Raw genomic sequence first — 22,988 nt, forward strand, 5'->3', positions numbered from 1 at the left:
GATAAAGGCCTTTCCCATCTTCCACTCTGACCGGTTGGTCATTAGTCTGTTTCATCCAGTCCCAGCGATTCTCCGAATCTGATCTCGCCATCTCGTCTTCTGTCTGCCACTTCCTCTCGCTGCATCTTTGGGCTGCCACCCAGTCGCCTTGACTGTCCATTTGTTATCTGTTCTACTAACGACGTGACCTGCCCAAATCCATTTTTAACTTTTTACTGCAGTGCTTATGTCCTCTCCTTCAATCTGTTCTTTTAGCCATGAAACTCCCATTTCATCTGCCCGTGACCCTTCACATAATCCTCTCCACTCCTCTCTGAGCGATCATTAGTTTACGTTCCTGGGATTTTGTCAGGGTCCGTGTTTCTGATCCATACGGTAGACCAGGAAAGACAAATGACTATAATTATAGCCTTCTCTTCTGGCATAGTGGTAATTGCTAAGCCTTCATGTAGTTACTTTGCCAAAAGCCCTCCATCCCATTCCAGTTCCTCTCTCTCTCTCTCTCTCCTGTGTGTGTGTGTGTGTGTGTGTGTGTGTGTGTGTGTGTGTGTGTGTGTGTGTGTGTGTGTGTGAGCACAATAACTCAGACAGTTTTTATCCAGTTTTAAGGGCTAGGCAAGAATAAAGTTATTTGATTTTTAGTCATTTGCCGAAGGTCAAGACTACAGGGCAAATATTCGCCCTTCGGACCAGCTGGTGAGCACGGATGTTGCAGTCTTGAATGGTTTCTGTTTATTTATTTACTATATATATATATATATATATATATATATATATATATATATATATATATATATTAGCTATGAGCATATGGGTGAGATGGAGGGGACGAGGGGGAGGGGAGACCGAGGATGAGAGAGGAGGAATGAGTTGGAGAGGACTAGTAATGAGGATGGTGTGAGTGGGAGGGAGGACAGCCTGATGTGGGAGGACAAGGTTACACTGAGGCCCTTTGTTTATGGCCATCCCTTCAGGAATTATGACGTCTGGTTACAGACAGATAGACAGACTGACTGACGGATAGATAGATTTATTGTTGTATCTATTTGCTACCTTTTTTCAGGGAGTCACTTGGGTTGCCTGACGGAGTTCGACGGTCTGGGGGGTGAGCTGGGGCACACGCTGAGGCCAGAGCACTACGCACAGATACACATGGACGACGACGAGCACTTCACCCTCAACTCAGACCACGGCACCAATCTGCTCAAGGTGTGTGTGTGTGTGTGTGTGTGTGTGTGTGTGTGTGTGTGTGTGTGTGTGTGTGTGTGTGTGTGTGTGTGTGTGTGTGTGTGTGAGAGAGAGAGAGAGAGAGAGAGAGAGAGAGAGAGAGAGAGAGCAAACTGAAGTAACCAGAGCTTGGACTACTGATCTAGGAGGAGGATGCAAGTTACGGAGAACCATTTACCCAGCATGGGCGTATTCTTGCCGTCCCCCCTTCCCCCCCTTCTCTCTCTCTCTCTCTGTTGGGGGGGTAGTATTACTCAAACAGTTTTGGCCAGATCTGAACCAGACATAGTGGAATGGTTAAGGGTCGACCAAAGATGAACTGATCAAAGTATGAGGATAATCAGTCAGAGGTCAACACCACAGGATAAGGTCAAAGTTTCGGTCCTTTGACCGATTGTAGGTTACAAATGTTGCACTCTGGGTGCTCTTTTTTTGTTTTTTCAACCAGTGCCCGTATGTATGGTATGACCCCACCTTTGTGCCATGTCTTATATACTGTACATGTGCTTTTGAACTTTCACAATACAGCATCAGGGTAATAAATAAAAATAACCATACTCTATTTCAAGCAGTTTTATATTTTAAAAAATCTTCATTTAGAACATGTCTCCCAATCCAGGACAAAACAAACTACTGGGCGACAATTCCAACGCTGGTTCCTCCCTTTTCCTCCCCCCCCCCCTTCCGTCTACAGTAATAGCTTACGGCCAGGACTGAACCAGTAATGATATGAAAATCTATAGGTATACCATGGATTTTGCAAATTTATCCGTTTTTACATCGTTGTAAGCATCATAATAATGTCACACCGCAGGTATGAGTTCCCAGAGTTATTATCATATACCTAAGCAGTGTGTTCGTCCTTGAAAAATAACATACTAAATGTTCTCCACCCATGTGTGGTGTAAAACGTACAAAACTTCCCATGTTGCCTGTTACCCTCAGTCCACTTCCTCTGCACTAAGATGATCTGCAGTGCTTCAGAATCTGCTCGAATATGTTTTGATTTCCTAATGTGCAGCCAGCATGACCGTATCATTGTCGTTAACATGTCATGATAAAACAGGCAATATTAACAAATGATGCAACCATTTTTTTTTGTCTCGGTATTTACCCACCAATCACATGCCGCCGTGTGCAGCCTGAATTTCAATAGATTCCTCCCTCGTTTCGATGAGGCCTGTGACTGCAGTGCTCAAAGTTTCGCATCATGAACGTCACTGGAATGATCCACATAGTTGTTAAGGCGTCTTTAAGAGAACATGGAATGATACACATATTTCGGGATAAATTGGTAAGATCTCTCTCTCTCTCTCTCTCTCTCTCTCTCTCTCTCTCTCTCCTCACACACACACACACACACACACACACACACACACACACACACACACACACACACACACACACACACACACACACACACACACACACACACACACACACACACACACACACACACACTAACTTGTCCGGGTGATGTAAGAAAATATAACTTTCCAAACAGAAGTATAACCAAATGGAATAATTTGGATGAAAATGTGGTTCGTGCAGAGAATATTTATGCTTTCAAAGCAAAGTTGGATAATTACATCGTAGGAGGCGGGACAACACGAGTTTAGTTCAAATCCTGTAGAACACTAATAAGTACAGATAGGTAAATACACACACACACACACACACACACACACACACACACACACACACACACACACACACACACACACACACACACACACACACACACACCCGCACGCACGCACGCGCGCGAGCCTGCCAATTGCAAAACTCTACTCACTTTGCTACCGACACCTCACTAACGAAGCGGCCACAGGGCATGGCCAAACCACCCCCTCACAGAACATCAGTTTGGACCAGACTCAAAATGTCAGATGTTGGATTCCCATTGGTGGCGTTTGCAAGTTTCATGTAAAAAGTTTCTCAGGGTTTGGACCTTTGATACATCCATCCATCCATCCACTCATACATTGATCTGTACATACACACATACATACCTACATACACATATACTCATCAATAGTACGGCTAGTTAATAAAAAGTTTTTGTGCTCCCCTTTTCTGGGCTTTCCTTAAAAGAAAAAAAATCCTCGTACGTGAGGTTTGTGTTTGCCGAAAGAACAAGAGATACCGGTATATGAAGATTGTCCTCGCCATGTCCTACCAGCAAAAATCAAAGCATCGTTACGATAGGATGCTGATTATAGATTTGTTTTGTGTAGGTGGGTCCTGGACACCACACACACACACACACACACACACACACACACAGAGTGGTTGGTGGGGGCACTCACCATCCACTCACTCGATGTTGAGCTGCTCTCGGGTGCCTACCTTTCCGTCTTTTCCTTCTTTCCATCCTTTCTCTTCTGTCTTTCTTGCCTGTTTCAAGACCACCACGGTGACTGCCTTCTTGTCACGAGCCATAGTCACGCCGACGACGTAGCCATCCTTGACTACGTCGTCAGAGCTATACTGTACTTCAGTATCATAACGTCCAGACTAGCTCCAGCTAGTCCCCTGCTTTCCACCTGCAGTTTTTTCCCTGGTGGGCTCACAGGCCCGCTCCCACTATGACTTTGTCAGGTGGGAAAATCTAACAACAACAACAACCTCCTTCTGCCTTTGGATGACTCTACAATGAGTGACAAGCCAAATGATTTTCTGTTCACCAGGAAACCACTTACTAAGTTGGATAGTAAGCATATAACAAAATTATGGCGCCTGGTGGCTTAGTGGGCATTTAAGGCGCTCAAGTCGGATTGAGCCTGTGAAGGTTTATATCCAAGGGATGGTTTGGGTTCATTGCTCACGTAATGTCACTCAGGGATGAGTGAGGCTGGTCACTCTCATCTTAAATCTTTGGACCAACTTGCTAGCCCCGGGCTCCTACACTCTTCATGGGGAAACAATGGATTAGACGAATGAATGAATAGAATGAAAGGTATATATATATATATATATATATATATATATAGAATGTATACTGTATAATACCTTGATTATAGGCAGCTTGAAGACCACTTTACGGTATAAGCAATTTTTTTCCCTTGGTCGTATACTTGCATCGCTATGTGAATCAAGGGCCACACGACCCACGATTTAACCCAGTTTCCACAGCAGCAGAAGTCCCTCCTCGTAAACAAAATATAACATACCTCTTTTGTGTCCAGTTATGATCACGGGATTTCTTTCTGTACATCCTTGACCTTGCTATTGGCTAGAATGCTGCGCATGTTTTTGCAATATCGATAGACGTCGAATCAGTAACAGATAAGTGGTGCCAGGTAAAACAAACCTCGCCCGATAACAGTTATTTATTGCTGTTAAATACTGACTCGTTTCTACCATTTAGTGTCAGTGCGCAACGAAAGTCTAAGGTAATGGCGCAAATGTTTTCAAGTTACACCCTCTGAAAATCCGTGATCTTGCGTTTCACCTTTCAAGGTCACTTAAGGTCAAAGGTCATGCTGCCAAATGAAAGCCCACATGAGACTTCCTATATCTTAGTAATAGTAAATATCTCTATTTTCAACGAGTTCGAGTAATAGCCCCCTGAATATCCGTGACTTTAAGTGTGACCTTTCAAGGTCAGTTACAGTCAAAGGTCAAGGTACCAATTTAAAAATCCTTATGGGATTTCCTATGTTAATAATAGTAAATATCTCTATCTTCAACCAGTTTCGAATTATAGCCCCCTGAATATCAATGACCTTGAGTTTGACCTTTTGAGGCCATTCAAGGTCAAAGGTCTTGGTGCCAAATGAAAGCCCATATTACGAGTTCCTGTAATTCATAACAGTAAATATATCTTCAACCGTTTTCAAGTTACAGCCTTCTGAAAATCCGTGACCTTGATTTTGACCTTTTGAGGTCACTCTATTACCTCCAAAATTTAGTCACTTTCTTTGGGGACCAGTGCCCACATATCTGAAAGTTTCATGTAATTTCATTCAGCCGTTTTTTCCGTAATGTTGCTAAAATGCAGTGCAGTATTACAGAGGGCAACCCAACACCCCCAGAAGGAGCCTACAGGGGAGCAAATACAGCGCGACTGGACTCCGGGCGACGGGGACATAAGTCCGCCCGGGCCGCACACCCCTATGACTCAGAGCTTGCCCGCCGCCACCATAACAGGAAAGTGAGTCTACCTTCCAGGCGAGCCGACCACTGACAACCACGGGGTGGAGCTATTACTCTAGCTCCAGTCAGCACCTCTGAGACGGCCGGTAGCCGCTCAACCCTCCTACAGGAGACGGCCTGCAGCCACTCTGGAGGTAACGAGGAGACGGCCAGTAGCCACTCCCGCCTTTGTCAGGAGACTGCCAGAAGCCGCTCTGAAGGTGCCCTAAACGAGACGGCCGGTAGCTGTTTGACCCTCCTACAGGAGACGGCCCGCAGCAGCTCCAGAGGTATCGAGGAGACAGCCGGTAGCCACTCCCGCCTTCGTCAGGAGACGGCCAGTAGCCGCTCCGAAGGTGCCCTTGAGTCGGCCTGTAGCTGCTCGCTTCCCCAGGCCACAGCCAGTAGCTGGGCCTTAGCGACAGCCGGTAGCTTGCACCTAGAAGGCCATGGCCAGTAGCCAGGCTCTACGGCAGGAGACGGCCGGTAGCCGCTCCTCCATCAGGTGCTGACTCCTGTCCACGAAACTACAACTCGGAGGGAGACCCCAGCCTGGTGGAGTATTGGAGAGGCCCTATAACTACGACCGGGTTGTTCTCACAGCAGCCGGTTCATGAGAGGACTCGCCTGATGGACTCCGATGGATGCCGACGCCACAGCCCACTCCTGACGGCGTCTCCAACCGCTGGAGACCGCAGCCCCCGGGACCTCCAGACTGTCCCCAGGACCCCTGGGCAGGACATCCCTTCACTCCGATGCTGGAGATCTTCGTCCTGAGCAAGAGGTTCAGGCAGCTTTTCGGCCCCAGCCCAGAGGGCCACACTCCCGCCCCAAGCTCTGAAAGTGCGGGACCCTTCGCCACCAATAGTCCCAGACGATAGGATGTCCCTATGCGTGATCCCGTGGCTCCTGAATACGGAGGCCCCTGGCGGAACTCAGTCCCATCAGTAGTGAGGCTGAGTCGTCTCAGCCGCCCTTGTACCTGACCGCCAGTACGCCCAGTCCCGACAGTGAGTGACAGGAAATGCACAGTGCCCGTGACATAGTGAAGTAAGGGTAGAAGAGTGAGTGTCAGAATATGGAAAGTCAGTGCGCGAAACATCAGTAATAATCTAAAAGAGAGGTGGAATAAGTAAGGTAACAGTGAAACAGTGAACACGGTATGGCAGTGAAATAAGGGTCTAGCTCAGTGAACACACTACCAGATAGTGACACCGCCTCACATTAAGATCATATTGAGGCCCCAGTGTAAGAGCAATAATTAACGACCCGACCGACAAACCAGTTAGCCTGCCAGCAGTGAAAATAGCGCCACAAACTCCACCGGTATACAGAACCTAGACTTTCCCAAAATAATAGTGTTTAGCTTCTCTGCCCTAAGTGCTATTCACCTTACCCGATCGTGTCCTAAGTAGTATCCTGTGCAATACTAACACCCAATATCTAGACCTTAGAATTATTATTGTTCAGCATAACACTATTGGTGACATCTGCCCGTTCCACTGTAGAATTTAGCAATACACATGTAAGGTTGTTGCCTTGAGTTTTTGTGTCCTGGCTCTCTCTTATTTGTCCAAGCTCCGGTCTAGAAAGAGAACCCAGCTACACACTAGTCGTTAGAGTGACGGGAGCCAACCCTAAAACACCTAGCAATACTGTACAGTTGCTAAGAAACAAACAAACGACCAAAAACAATACCTCGTCAGACTCCGTCCGGGCGAGGTAATAAGAGGAAGGTAGGCTATAATGTAGCAAACATATCGCAGAGGAAAACGTGCTAGGAAGTCTCTTGTTAACACGTTTATCATGGACCGTATTTATCAACTGTTGTAAGCGGTTTTGTTTAGGATTGCCTTTACTGTACATATGTTTGCCTCATTTATATAGCTATCAAAAACTTCACAATAAATTCAATTGAATATTAAAAAAAAAAAAAAAAACTTTCCCAGGTGGCAGTACACGAGATCGGACACGTGCTTGGGCTGGGGCACGTGATGCGGCGGGACTCTGTGATGCAAGCCGTGTACGAAAAGATGCTGCCTAACCAGGGGCTGGAGCTGAGCAGGGAAGACCGCAGGATGGTGCAACGTCTCTATGGCCCCTGCGAGGGAGCTTTCAATACTGTGTTTGACTTCCTGCGGTGGCGATCTGACGGCTCTCTCACCTATAACACTTTCTTCTTCAGGGGTGACCACTTCTGGATGTATGAGAATAAGTAAGTCACATACGGTTTATCAAAATATCAGTGAAATAATACATAGTTGTTTGCCCCAACTCAGGTCACATGACTAATCAGCACACACATTTATTTTGCGCCGTTCAAACGGATAAGTTTGGTTGCCCCATCATTGTGTAAGAAAGCGGATGTTGCACCCAGTAATAGAAAATTAAATGTCTTTAGGAGTAACTGCTAAAATTTCATCTTCACGTGCTGTCCCATATGTTAATTGCATCATTTAGCATTTTATCACAATCATTCCTTTTTCTTCGTGTGGTTGCCGTGCAGGTACAACAGGACCAGGTACGGCGACCCGCTGTACGTGACCTCTGAGTGGGGAGGCCTGCCCGAAAATGTGGATGGCTATGCACACGTTTGGACTCGCACCAAAGACGTTCATCTCTTTTTCAAAGGTGTGTAACAAAGATGTACACATTAACCCCTTCATGAACTGAGGTGAGTGAAAACATAATTTAACCTAGCCACATGTGGACAAGTACGAACCCAGTGCTAGCATGAGTTTGGTTGGACACCAGCGACGGGAGAAAACCTCTCAATCGGCTAACATTGGAACATTAACTCCCCCTCCCCCTCTAGTCTGTAAACACAAGCTTCCACGTGAGGATATACATAGGCACTGTTATGGTGGGACCAGGTCAACTGAATCATTAGGCTATGATTTTTATCATTGATTTACAATCGATTTTTTTTTTTTCACATATACTGTACACATTTCTTGATCAAACTTCTATCTATCTATATATTGCCAGACGCCATAATTCCGTAAGGGGAGGCCATTTGACTCTGAGTTATTTGTTTTACCGAGAGGGGCACTAACCCTCCACCAACCCACTTGCTGACACGTTGGGAGCACGTATGGTTTGGTTATATGGTTACCAGCCAGCGTTGTAAATGGTTTCCTGGCTTACAGGAAACCATTAGGCTTGTCACTCAATGTAAGGCCACCTGTAAAGGAAAGAAAAGCAATAAGAAGTGACAGGAAAGGTGGGAGAAATAGGAAGAGAGGAGGGCTGGTACAGAAAAAGAATGATAAAGGCTAAGGAAGAAGTAGGCAGCACTACATCAAGTGAGTGGATGATGGTCGCCACCACCTACCACTAAATTCATGGTGAAATTTTATTACGATAGCCTACAATAACTTTGATAGTTCTTGTGACCTCACTTGTTTTAGTATCGGTTCTTCACATCTTTTGTTCAATGACGTGTATTAGGGCTTAGCATAACCTGTTAAAACATTTGCTTATCAAATCGTTGAGTATAATTTAATATTGTTCAAAATTAGTCTATCTTTTCGATTCTGGAAATAATTATGTAATGGTAATTTTCAGTTTCGGGACTTTATTTTACTCAATCCACACCATGGTAGTTGCATACATGTACTCTGTATACCTTTACAACACTAAACATATCAAGCAGTCATCTGATGTTGATCTTGGAGGAACGAGAGACATGTAGGACGCCCTGACATAGTACGTAATAAGTACAGATAACAAAGAGGTCTGTCAGCCCATGACGAGGTTATCTGTCGGAAGATCCGACATAATAATGTGTTCTTCGTACACGACTTTCTCTGAAGTTATTCGAAAAGAGCGCAACTAAATAGTAACTTACAGGCTGAAAGAAATACAAGTAGTGGAAGATTTCACGTTTTCGAACACATACCCAGAAATAGAACTAAAAATGGTCAAATGTTACAACTTATAACTTTCTCAACAATAAATATTAGCAAATCAAATCAAAGAACTTATCTAATGCTGACTTCCGGAATTCATGTAGTGATGGCCGAGTGGTTAATGCCCCAGTCACACTGCAGGTACGACTTGTCGCAAACCTGAAAATTGTGAAACCAGTCCCCGACCACGGAGGTCTCCGAGCAGTCGTGCCACCGATCGGCTGCCAGTGGTCGTCCAGTGTCCGTCCAGTGGACTGCCGAACGGCGACCATGGCCAGTTACACACAGGTCAAGACACCGACGGGTGGCCGGCAGGTAGTCGGCAGGCCGCCGAGAAACGGCGGCCGGTCCGCGTCCTGTCGCAGTTTAGACCGCGACCTCTAGGCCGCCACTAGACCGACACCGGCCGCGGATTGGCTGGCGGCTAGTCTCGGTCCAACCCACCACTTGTCGCTCGACCAATCGCCGGCTGGACTTCAACCACCACCCCAGACAGGAGCCTTGTGAAGTTGTGGATGGCGGCCGCCGCAGTCCAGTCGTCGCCTTGATGGAGTGCGGACGGCCACTGCACAGAGCGGGCGGCGACCGGCCTCCGTCCGGATGGCAATCACCGCTTAAAAATCAGGTGTCGCTGTCCAGTCGCAGTCCGTAAGACGACCAGACGCAGTCCAACCGCACACCGGGAGGCTTCTGTGCCACGACATCAGTGGTCGTGGGGAGGTTTTTCGTGCAGCACGAAAAACCTCGCGACGATTTTTTGGTCGCCATGGTGGCCTGCGGCTAGACCGAGACATATGAAGACCGGTCGTAAACCTCACCAAAACCACCCACGACTTGCAGGTCGCGGGTGGTTTGCGATAAGTCGTACCTGCAGTGTGACTGGGACCTAAGGCATCTGAATAGACATCAGATGGGATCTTCCCTCGTAGGTTCGAATCCTACTCACTGCATATAACTTTTACTGCGGGGAGGCATAGTTGCCAAGGGTTACTTATATCCGAATAATGACGAGACCTACTTAAAGCAATGATGATGGGTTTCTGAGTGTTAACATTTCTCTCCGATGTTTGATCTGTGTAAAGTACCCTACGCTTGTAGATGACACGAAACTTTCAGCGGTTAAAGAATTCTACTAATTGATATTTTAACGTATTATACTTGTTATCAGGCAATTACCTTAACGGTAGACATTTTTCCGTCGTTATGTTTCCGCGGTATGTGTGACCTGTACCCAACCTCACTCACTATAGTCACATATTTTTGGCCCGAGCACAAGAGAAAGTAGAGGAAGCTGGAGAGGAGGGGGAGGGTATGGGGTGCAGTAGGGTCTCTTGGCGGAGCTCGGTCTTGCTAACACACATCGAAGATGCTGAAGTCGCGCTGCTGAGAGTGATAAAGATTTATGCATTAGTCTGTGACGAAATTAGTCTACGTTTAATGGATAATTGTACCTCTGCTGCCTATGATTAAGGGCAAGTTCGTCTTACTTTCTTTCCAATAGACTGGTGTTAGTGCTAAGTTTGGTGTACATTCATACATTAGTCTGGGCTGAGATTATTGCTAAGTTAGGACTGTAGATATACATTATTCAGGCCTGACGACAGTGCTGAGTTTAATATAGGGTTATACATCACCTTAGGCAGAAGTTAATGCCAAGTTTAGTGTATATTCATTCATTAGTTTGGGCTGATAGTAGTTAAGATTCATCCTTAGGCCTAGGTGCCCAACCTTGTCCTGTCCATTGCTATAGTGTTGCATCTGTCCTGGCCCATTATACCACTTGGCCAGCATTACCATAAATGAAGGCTAGTTTGTTTAGTGTAATTGGACTTATGTCTAGGACTCTAAAATACTGGTAGGAATGGGTCTGTTAGCTGTTGTATTATTAAGTACTTAATTATATGACTGTCGTACTGTTCCTGGAGACTGTCAAAAAGTATCACAAAGTGGCGGGGTAGGGGATCAGACACCCCGTCTTTATGCTGACATTGAAATGCTGCGAACCCTCCACTCAGCACTTATGTTGCAACCAACACTGTCTTGTGCCTCCCACGCAACAGGACGTGATTAACTTACCACTGACTTCCCTGCTCTTCATATTATGGCAAAAAAAAAAAAAAGGAAAGGAAAAGCCCGTCTTATTATTATTATTATTATTATTATTATTATTATTATTATTATTATGGAGGGTGTTAAATGTTCACTGGGAAGAGCAGAAGTGTCCTACCTTACCGTCACATGACACTCATAGCACTGAAAAAGAAGAAAAATAAAAATGGATAAACTGTAAAGGAATATAAAGCAGAAACTAAGCACACTCAGAAAAGGGTACAGCAGAACAATGCACCTCTGCTTCATTTACTCCAGCTGGCCTAAAATTACCATCTCTCCATCGTGAGTGCTGAGGTGTAACGATAGATTAACACGAAATATGATGCTAGTCACAAAGAAGTGCTGTGGCAAGGATGTACTGCCACTCAGTTACATGAAAGAAGCTGTAAAAGGACGAAAATCTGGACCAAGTTAAGGGGAAAGGGGTATACTATAGACCTGGAAGAGCTGACTCTCGTATTTGGTGTCCACATCTCATGCCAAAATACTACATTGGGTGACGATGCTGCTGCCGTAATGAAGACGTTGTTCCCTTTTTAAACTCATAGAATCTTCTAGAACACCTTACTTGGAATAATTTATGCCAGCTGGACTCTCCTGTGCTGGAATTAGTGTGGAACAGATGTCAGACAAAAACAGCAACAGCATTCACCCCTCATACATAACTACAGGTCATATTCTGGTCGGCTTAGGAGGCTGCCAGCACTTTATCCATATCGTGTTATTTATGCATATGACACTGTGCAGATATTAAAGAGATACAAATTATTGAAAGTAAGGAAGCTGGTGACGGTATACGACTCAATACATCTTAATTCATTGTTGTTTCTGTCACACGATTTTATACAAGCTGTGCGTGTCTTTCTGTCTTATGAGAGCCATTCCTTCCTGGCCTGAATAAAATCGGCAGGATATAACAAGAATAATATACTCAATGTTCCTCATTCTGAATGATTTTAGTATAATTTTCCTTCAATTGTTTAAAAACAGTATGCGATCATTATCATCATCATCATCATCATCATCATCATCAATATCATCATCATCATCATCATCCACCCTTCCTTTTGCACCCAAGGGTGGGGTGAGGTAGACCCCAGAAACCCTGAAAGAAAATGTTATAAATAGATATACTGGAGAGAGAGATACTAACCAAAATTTGCCTACTGCAGTTGTCAACACTCCCATTCAAAATTGAAGATAGGGCTTATTATTATTATTATTGATACACTATTATTAGTGTTATTTATGATAAGATGATAATGATGACACAAAACACTCTTCCAGGTGACAAATACTACGTGTACGACTCACGTTCTGGTCGCGTGCTGGGTGGGTCGCCGCGCCGCATCGCACAGGACTTCCACGGCCCACCCACCGCCAAGAGACCCCAGGGCAGGACTATCCCCAGCAACATCGACACGGTGTATTTTGACAAGAGGGACGAGAACCTCTACTTCTTTAAGGGCAAGAAGGTGCGCTTTATATTTGTGCTTTTTTAGCGCTAAAAAGTTGTGTGTGTGTGTGTGTGTGTGTGTGTGTGTGTGTGAGAGAGAGAGAGAGAGAGAGAGAGAGAGAGTGAGAGTGTGTATGTGTGTGTTCTTGGCTAATCCCCGCAGTGCATCTAGTTTAGCCTGGTTATTCTTGTATTGTTCCAAGTGCACATCCCATAGAACCACAAGTTTTCTATATTCTATAAATTCTACGATTTTATTCTTGAGACCAATTCATCTTGTTGCTTTCAACATCGAATCCTTCCCGCGACTGGTGGGAAGGTGGGCAACACTAGGCAACAAGCTCGCATGCGTCGCGTTCTACGGGCAACTTGTTGCCACCTGTTGCATGCCACACAGTCGCATGCTACATGTTGCCTTGTGTTGAACTGGTTGGAACACACTTGGCATATGCGACAATGTAGCATGCCACATGTTGCCCAAATGTTGCCCCGGTGGAATCGCGCCTTAACGCTGCTGTACTATTGCGAGAGTTGAAAAGATTAGTTAATACAAGTCAGTCAACACCAAACAGTAAAAAAAAAACTTACCCCATTAGTTTCCTGACCATCTGTTGTTATCAAAATCCTGGTCGAGTTCATGTCAAAATTACCTTAGCAGATGTAAACAGAAGTGTTTGATATGGTTCAACTCGCTTCAGCTGATTCGACTCTGCTCGATTCGGCTAGCATCGAATTGTGTTGGCGTCTGTTACCTAGAGGCAAATTTTTTTATTGATACTTCATCTTTGTTTTTGGAAAAAAAAAAATGGTATTAAATTTTTTACTTTACCCCTTAGCAAATAGATATGGCAACCTTGACCTGATTACGGTGAGATTCGGCGCCTTCGTCCCTAAATGTCATTGTTTACTGACCTCTGCCACTCTCCATCAGGTGTGGGGCTATGACGTCAGCAAGGGCACCAGTGGGTGTTGCCTGCCTGGGTACCCGCGCCACATCCGAGACGAATACCAGGCAGCAGACCTCAACAATGGCCGACGCCTTCCTCGCTCACTGGACGCCGCTTACTACTCCTACACCCACCAGACGCTGTTCTTCTTCAAGGTAACGCCTATACCCAGGACTCGGATTCACAGACTCATGATCAACCCCTATCGTTACTACGATTTTTTTTTTTCTTTCCAGGAGAGACAATGAGTGCAGTCATATGCATCTTATTCCTCCTTCAAATAAAAATCTGTATTACGAGGAGTTTATTGTAAATGTGCTTGTGAACCTTGGCCTGGTGCCATAATACCCCGGTGTGAGGTGCAGTCCTTCGAGGCCAGACGTCCATAGTTCAGGACATTTAGACACAATCTCCCATCACTCCTTCAGTACGATGTTGTCCTTTTACCTGGGCCATGAGATACCAGGTGCCAGCCATATAAGAACGGAACGAGCTCCTCTTTTTTCTTTGCCTCTGGAGAAAGTAAACCAGTCCATAACCATACTGGCCAATCTTCAGTACTCACCTCCACAAGGTATACTGTCCCTGCACTGACCCACTACCCATTATTATCCCATGTATTCTGCTCAATCCTTTTTATCATCTCTATCCATTTTTTTAATCCTCACATCGAACTTCTAATGGTAATCCGAGACTTAAATCTTCCCACCTCCCTCGTGGTCCCTTACACAACTGTCTTTAAAGGGTTTACTCGTCTCGCCCAGTGTTGGTAATGATTTAAGTGTAATGGTGAGGTGTGGGGGGGGGGTGGAGTCATTATTCTCGACAGTTGCGGCCTTCCAAGGGGTGGGACGTGGGGGTGGGGGCGAACGGAGCTCTAGTCTTTTACAGCAGGATGCTGTAAGCCCCATCCAGTATTTTTTTTTTCATTTAAGCCATTATATATGTGCATATATGCAGTGAGCAACGGATACCACAGCCCTGTTCAAAGATTTGGGTACAGTAATCCCGGTGCAATAATTTTTTTTTTTTTTTTTTTACTCATTATGTATTGTCACCAAAGGCTCCTCTTTATCGCGAGCTCTTAGGAAGCATTTATTGCTAAATTTTCTTTCGAATGAGATTCAAGAATTCCTTAAGAAAGTTGGCGTTTTTCAAGTGTTTCCATAGCATCAAACCACACCACAGAATGAAGCTGGTGTGGCTAAGTATCATGTGGCAAGTTCTTGGTCAGTATTATGAACTTAGCAACTTAAGTCTTCACCAATTAATGAACAGAGTTAATAGGCTGCAAGTGAATTGCAGTTACTCCAGACTTTCACAGTAACACTAATAAATGTTACGTTTTTAGTCATTCTCTGAATTTTCAAATATGTAAAATAAACATATCCATCATAGCATTACTGAACTTTTTTTTTTTTTTCTGAGGGTATTTCATGACCCACGGTGGGTCTTCCTCATAGTCAACGAGTATTTCCATGGGTTTTCACTGTATTTGAGGGGTCAGTCCCCCTTCCCACGACCGACCCGCATGTCGAACACTGGCCTCACCCTACCCCACCACCCACCAGCATCGCAGCCCCAAGATCAAATGATGCAATAAATTCACATATGGATTTGTCACTTTATGAACACTTAATGCAGCAGCATGACTCAGAGAGTGTTCACTCTATTGCACGATTCAGTATGACTAAATTAATTATGATGTGATGCGATCAGTTTAGAAATACAAGCAGTTCCCCACGCCCCATTCTTACTGCAGACTTTTTCCTGCGTTTTCATATCGGCAGAATTTCCCAACTTCAGTTGAATTGAGCACTGTTTTGTTAGTGTTTGGTTTAGGTTGTACTGTTAAGGTTAGGTTGGGTTGGCTAGGCTGTTAGGTTAAATTAAAATAAGTTAATGATGTTGCTTCACCAGGGTCTGTCTGACCGAGCAGACCTGATCACAGGAAAGCCACTACTTCTGTGGGGTCAGCTTACATGTACAGAATAGTCCATACACCGTGTAGGGGACTGACACCCTCTTGTGGTAGTCAGGGCCTCGTCAGGGTAGAACCAATGTCCTTCCATAAGGTGATCATTCTGGGGAGAGAAGACTTTGAATGCGTTGCCGATATAGCTTACAGTTTGAGAATACCCCCTCCCTCCCAGTCATCACCGTGTCTGATGTGTGCCTTTTTCTCATCTGTGTAGGACCGGCTGTACTGGGAGGTGTCCAGCTTCCATCCTCACGACCGTGGCCGCAACAACACCGTGGTGGGGCCGTTCAAAATCAAGAACAAATGGCACGACATCTGCGACACGGAGATGGACCCAGCCACCGCCTACACTCTAGTCTAGCAACACGCACACCACAGCGACTCCTATTCTGGTTGACGTGGAAGAATTCGTAACACTCCCTCCTTAGTGATTTATTTTACATAACTCATCCTCTTTAGCCTTGGCACGTCCTTTTTTTTTTTTTTTAATGAAGAATGAAATTAGCTTTAAGGAGATCTGTCATAGAGTGAGAAACAAATGGAGATAAGGTTCAACACCTTTACCGTAAGGTGTCCTCCAAATTAAACTGAATCCTCTGCCCTTAGCAAGAATGAAATGTAAAAAGTAATCGTACTGTCTACATTAATATTCTCTTGCATGCTGTATATATCTGACGTAGTAACGACAGTTTGCACCGAGAGCACACAAGAGCGTAGTAGGGTGTAACGTGCAGAATTAATCGCAGAAGGAAGTGGTTTGCGAAATCTTCCAAACCAGCAACAACACGGACAAATGTCGACACCCACGTCGTCATTTTGTTACCTGAGTCCATCGTTATTTCATGCATTTTTTTTTTTTTTTTTTAGTTTAGGTGTTAAAAAATGATGGGTAGGTTTTAAATATAATAATATACTCGGCCGTACACGGGCGGACATAATTCCACACTGGAATATAGACAAGACAATTTCTTTTATAGTTACCGTTTTACCGTAAGACGAGATATCTCTTATCAAACAGTTTTACCGTAGGACAAGTGAGATTCTTTTATAGTTAGGAGTTTTAGCGTGAGTATATTTTCATACCTAGCAATAAGTAGCGTACTGAGTGTGAGAGGCACTTTAGTGATGCCAACCAATGTAGGAACTAGTGAAGCCTACAGTTAACGAAGATGGAACAACGTCCGCCACTAGACCTTATTTTAGTTTGCATTGGAGATTTCGGACCACTTGTTCATCATCGTCATTTTCGATTTCATGCCAGTTTTTCACGCACCGTGTGATCAGATGAGCTACCTGATAACACTCTTCCAATTGCTGTGTTCTCCGTCAACTGTCTGGTATTACCCTACTAGATCTGACGTCAACACTACTGTAGTCTCATGTCTTCCTCGGTCTGCCTTTCTGTCCGACGGCCCCGGTACCTTGGTACTTCACACCTCCTCACCCACGTCACTTGGCCCATCCTCTCTGCTTGTTCAAACCGACCCACCCTCCTTCTTTCTACTTCCTTTCCAACGTTTTCCGCTCTTAGCTTTTCTGAGGGTCTACCGTCACCCATTTATACTCTACACATCCATCGGATCATTCTCGCGTCATTTCGTTCCAGTCTCATCATATCCGTTTTTTCTACCCCATGTTGCTTTGTCATACATTATAACACTTCTAACGCAGGTACAAAGACTTTCCTTTTTGTGGACACTGGAGATATTAGGATGGGTGCCAGTTCTCTACACCTAAAATCCGGCGCCAGACTCAAGCTGCCACACACTTCACTACATCCCTTGTGTATCCAGTGTTTACATCCAGTAAAAAACGAAATGGTATTCTTACTCACACAGATCCTTCCTACACACAAAACATGGCCAGTTACCCGAATCTGCGTCCGGTCCAGTGTCTCACTCACATATCATGGCGGCTGTGGTCTTCCCAGTGTTTACGCGGAGACCCTTTGACTCGATACAGATCTCTCCAGTTTGGGAATTATCCGACGAGTTCTTGCATACTCACTGCCATCAGCACAAGATGATCAGTATAGCAGCTTCCACGGGCTCCCCTCCCTGAAATCTCATACTGATGCTTCCATTACTGGGCCCAGGACTGACCCATGAAGCACCCCTATCTTAAGCTTAGTAGGTTCTTCGCTGTATGTTCCTTTGACTCACAATACTTCTACCATTGTCATATGTTATCATCGCCACTCCCACACTCCTTTTCACAACTCCCAGCATTCTCATTACTCACCTTATACTTCCCCCTGGGCCTGCCATCATCTTTTTAGGTAAAAAAAAAAAAAAAAAGTTAATTTTTTATCATCATTACCTTTGTATGCTTTAATTATCCTCTAGTTTGTTATTGATGCAAACTGTACCGATATTGAAACTATATGAAGATCATACAGGAGAAAAATATGGCGTAATTTTCGTTCTAAAAGGCTAGAGAAGAGGTGCTGCGAAATCTCCTTTTGCCACAAGAGTACGGTAGTTGTTCCATCTACATTTAGTGACGCCGAATCCATGAGCTTCCAGATATAGCATAATGTTAGGCTTAGTGGGTTAGTGGGGTGGTGTGACTGACAAACCCAGACAGCGACACTGGGTGATGTTATTGTTGTAGGACACGTTGCAGCAGACACACATTAGGCACAGTCCATTCGTAGGTGCACCATTTCGGCTCGGGCTGAAACCCACGAACAAACTTACGTTCTCTCCTCTAACTCATATTTGTTGCTGCGGAAATGATAGGCCAGGCCTAAAGATCCACGCCGGAACTCCATAAAGAAGACGATACAATGGTTTAGAGACATTTTTTACACTGATAGCTAAGGAACGTATCGCGACTTTTAAACTTCTTTTACATCGATTCAGTTCTAAATTAATTTATGTTCTACTGTGAAGCTGCCAGTGATGGAATTCGTGCATCTCCGTTTCCCAGATTTCCTGAGTACGAGAAGTTCTTCCGAATCGAATAAAAAACCTCTATCAGTGTTCATGATAAAAAGAGATCCTTGTCCTCAAAGGGATAAGAGAACCAACATAGAACAAAGTGCAGCTTCCGTGTATGGGTGAGGTGAGTGTTCAGACTCTCGGCTGTGGACCACGTGGACTGTGTTGGTGTTGCCTGCTGCTTATTGTTTACTAAGATTATTATGTTAACCTCTAAATGCAAGGAAATTTAGGTTTTATTTTGTATTGTAGTTTAGCTCAACATTTATTGTAAGCGAACTGTACTGGTTATAGGTGCTATGACAACGCAAAGGACCTGAAAGCGTTATCACACTAGTACCACGTATCAGTAACATCCCTCATTCCAGATACTGGTGTGTGAAACGATTTCGCCGTGGATACCGTGAACAAGTTTGAGCCGGGTTTGCAGAAATTCGCGGCTGGTATACCAGAATACCATCATAACCAGATTTGATCAAATAAGATTTTTTAAAAATGAACCGTGTTATATTGCTGTTAATATTACTGATTATAAAAGCTAAAGCAAATATATGTTACATGGCCTGTTATGAAATAATGGAAACTGGGGTGCAGATAGTTTGTGTTGTGTGCACTGGAATGCTGGTCGTCTTCAGTAGTGAAGGCCCGGTACGAACATAGCTCTCGCAGTATTCTCTCTCATAGTTGTGGTCTCCTCCTCCTCCTCCTCAGAGGCCACCACCACAAGGGCCATTGCAGCAACAGCTGCCTTCGCAAGCTTGGCGAAAGCCATATTGTTTTTCATGCTGTGAAGACACAATTCACCACTGCCAACTACGCATGGGAAATTCATCACACACTGATAGGGCGCCGCCTTCTTATTTGCTATCCTTGTCTTACTCTGGTAGCTTATTCACATCATACTGGAGTACCTAGCATGGGCCAACCGCTCTGCCGCAGTTATCTTCGCGTCTCATGTTTTTGCATTCTTCTGCTGGTCGGTAATTACGGGTCCGGGCAACTGAGCCAAAATGAACAAAAGAGAAAAGGAGGCATCTCCATGCGCTGTTTAAGGAACAAGGCACAACGTAATGTGATAATATCTGTTCTTGGTTCCAGGAATGAGGGACGGGGTAATGAAGATGCTCTTGATACGAGATACTATTGTAATAACATCTTTTGTAACGTCACCGCTGAATGCTCAGCCGAGCAAGAATATCTTATATAAACACTAATTGCGATTATAATATTTACGTACATCATGTTCATGTATATGCAAATAACCTAATGTAATACTAATCTGTTAACTAATACATTTACACAGACTTTGACCATGAAGGTCTGTAATTCATTACAAAACTAACACTAACACACACGAGTAAACTTTATTTGCAACTGTCCAGTGGCATGCGTAATCACTTTCGAAGAGGAATGGATATTCCCCTCTGGTTGAGTTATGCAGCACTCTGATGTGAGGCGAGGGTCAGGCTGTGCACACTTGGTCTTTGCCGTACCTTCAGATCTACAGTAGCTGGGCAGGTGACTCTGGACTCTTTGTTTTAAGCTAACCTACAGTATATGTGAGAGGAAGATACATCACTTGTGAACAAGACCAACACAACAAAATCCATGACACTGCAACAGATTCACAAAGTTCATCTCTCGTCGCCATCAGTTTTATAGTATGATCCAACACACAAGTCCTCAGACACCCAAACACCCAGGCATGTTACTCTGCGTCCCTCGAGACTTAAGGATACTCACAAGCAGACTGAAGAGATAATGCGTCCAGATAGTCCTTGTCCGAAAACAATATATTACATAATTAGTTGTTGAGCATTATTATAAATATCTTGTCTGTGTTTCTGTAAGTAATTAGCTCACTTTATTTCTTCTTCCATCAAGATTGTTTGCAGGAATACTAGACGATAACGCTACAGAGAAAAGTAGGTGTACTGGTGAACAACAAGGAACAGGCTGCATCCATAGAGAATTCCGGTGACCTCACGCCACCGTGGCTGGCTTTATTGTTGTTACCACCGGACCCAGTAATGCACAGTGCCGAAATATATCGACCTTTACAGTACCATTCGGTTTGGAGTTTGCAACGTCTTGATAACATCTGAAAGGGCTTGAGCAGACTGTAAAGTAACACCTGAAGGCAAAACATCAAAATCGGTTCAAGCTGGTCCCTCGACATCATAATGAACACGACACAATAAACACAAATGACAATTGGGTTAGTGTTATAGAAATTTATTACAATGTTGGGTTGAGAAGAGAATACGACAAAATATTATATATAGTAACATCAGAGGTGAACGTGACAGAGATCTGACTGTCTCCTTCTGACACTACTCTCTAAAACTCTAGATGTGGAGGATCTCTCTTACGATAATGATCCCAAGCTTGCCTGCGCCTGTGCGGTCCACGTTTGTTTCCGATTGTGAACAGTACATATTGTATGATATGGCTGTAATGCCCCATCCATTTAATTCGTTATTGCAAGTAAGCAGTGATGTCAACTGAGTGCACAGCATCTCATTTGAAACAAAGTGCTATCCCTTAGGTGAATAAAGTCGTTTTGTGAGGGCCAGAATAGTCTACTGTATGTGTCCTAGTTATCTTGTTAGGTTAATCCCTTCAGCCTTCCAGTTTGCTCCCAGACTGAATAATATAGGTTCACATTGGCCAAAATGAACTAGAAAAGATGTCCTTGAGCTGAGAAAATGAACATAGCTCTTGTTGTATTCTTCAGAGAAGAGCCATGTTACATGGAACCACTTGTAGTATTAAACATCACACTTGTTTGTTTACGCCAAAGTGACCAACCAGCCTCATCACTAATGTTTCTTGGTAATCTATTGTACAGTGACAGTCAATAGTTCCTTTACACCATTTTGAAACCTTGTAGGAACATAATGACATCTTGTTACACTAAACACCAGCAATCAGACGGGGTCAGAGGATTAACCAGTAATTTGCAAGTGGGTTAATTTTCCCTTCATCATTTCAGAACCTCGTGTGTAAAGAAATTATTGACTGTGTTATACGCTCGGGAGTTAGTGTATCGAGTGTGGAGATATTAGGCGAGGGGCTTATTGTAAGCAGCAAGTTTATGCTATGACCCCGTAGGTTATAATTATAGTGTGTAGCCACTTCATTGCCATGATACCTTTCTTGTGATATATTCTTGTTACCTTCAGATGCTATTATTTGACTCAAGGGAGATTTTTCTAAATGAAGGCGTTACATACATCTTTTATTAAGCCTTTGAATACAAAAGATCTTTTCAAGTTTAAAAAGCCCGCTTGGTGACCACGTCCGATGGACCTTCAAGAAAACACAAGTGAAAAATCAGGCAACACTCGGTAGCTCCCGTGGTGGTGCGAGTTGAGTTTCGCGGCATGACAACACAGACTGGGCGAAGTGATGGATGCCGTGCTGGGTGATAGACATCGAAGTTGGTCTCTCAGTAACTCAGTGACAAAGGGTTTGTAAACCGGCTCTCGGAAGGGTCTGGCAAAAAAAAAAAAAAAAAAAAATCTGGCCGTATCAAGAATAAAGTTAACAAGAAATCATGGCGGTGGAGAGAGTAGATTGATATGTATATGTACTTAGAACATGACAAGATGTACCATTGTTGCAGCGTGATACCAAATTTTATATTTCGCTTTGATAATTAACTTGCTATCTGTGATAATAGGTATAATCAGACTGTACATTTGGCTGATATAGCTCGTGTACTAAAATTATCGGTCATAATTATTAACCCTACTCTGATGATCACTTTGATGTTTTATTCGGCTGCTGCCGTATGATTTTAATTCAGGAAGGACCCCTGGAGATAAGGGGGCTAATGGATGTTGCTCCCAGCCCTTTCATTACGAGAGGTTCTTCATGAGTTACATGAAATCGTCGCCAGTAGCAAGAATTAATTTCAAAAGGTGGCATCATACTCAAAGGGTTAAGGATAATTTCTTGTAAATATAATTCATCTATCAATGTAATTGATAATTTCCTAAGGCCATTATACAGACCTGTAACCACAAAACTGTTATATTATTTTATAAATAGGTTCTTTGGTAAACCACTCACCAACTTCAGATACAAACGGATGCTCTTGTACGTGAGCCAAATAAGGTATACTTTAATATTAAAGGTTTAACTAATTACATCGTCAGTACAAATTAAAAGTGAATTGTTGACAGCAATTATGGTGTGCCTTCAATTTGATATAATCAGACCCTGACAGTCAGATATCATGTGAGAAGATTAGTAAAAGTTTTTGCCTTT

At 43.9% G+C, this 22,988-nt stretch overlaps 1 protein-coding gene across 1 annotated transcript in view; it reads left to right on the plus strand.

The window, feature by feature from the left end:
• Positions 1–16,132, plus strand: part of LOC145392713 (matrix metalloproteinase-21-like) — a 76,044-nt gene extending 59,912 nt beyond the window's left edge. The window contains exons 7-12 of the mRNA XM_080267014.1: positions 1,064–1,209; positions 7,314–7,579; positions 7,871–7,995; positions 12,675–12,862; positions 13,775–13,945; positions 15,986–16,132. Coding sequence (XP_080123140.1) covers positions 1,064–1,209; positions 7,314–7,579; positions 7,871–7,995; positions 12,675–12,862; positions 13,775–13,945; positions 15,986–16,132 — 1,043 coding nt within the window. The remainder of the gene's footprint in view (positions 1–1,063; positions 1,210–7,313; positions 7,580–7,870; positions 7,996–12,674; positions 12,863–13,774; positions 13,946–15,985) is intronic.
• Positions 16,133–22,988: the final 6,856 nt, after the last annotated feature.

This window comes from Coenobita brevimanus, chromosome 23, assembly GCF_032717465.1.
Source record: "Coenobita brevimanus isolate Jiangsu-jjx chromosome 23, ASM3271746v2, whole genome shotgun sequence".
Lineage (NCBI taxonomy): Eukaryota > Metazoa > Arthropoda > Malacostraca > Decapoda > Coenobitidae > Coenobita > Coenobita brevimanus.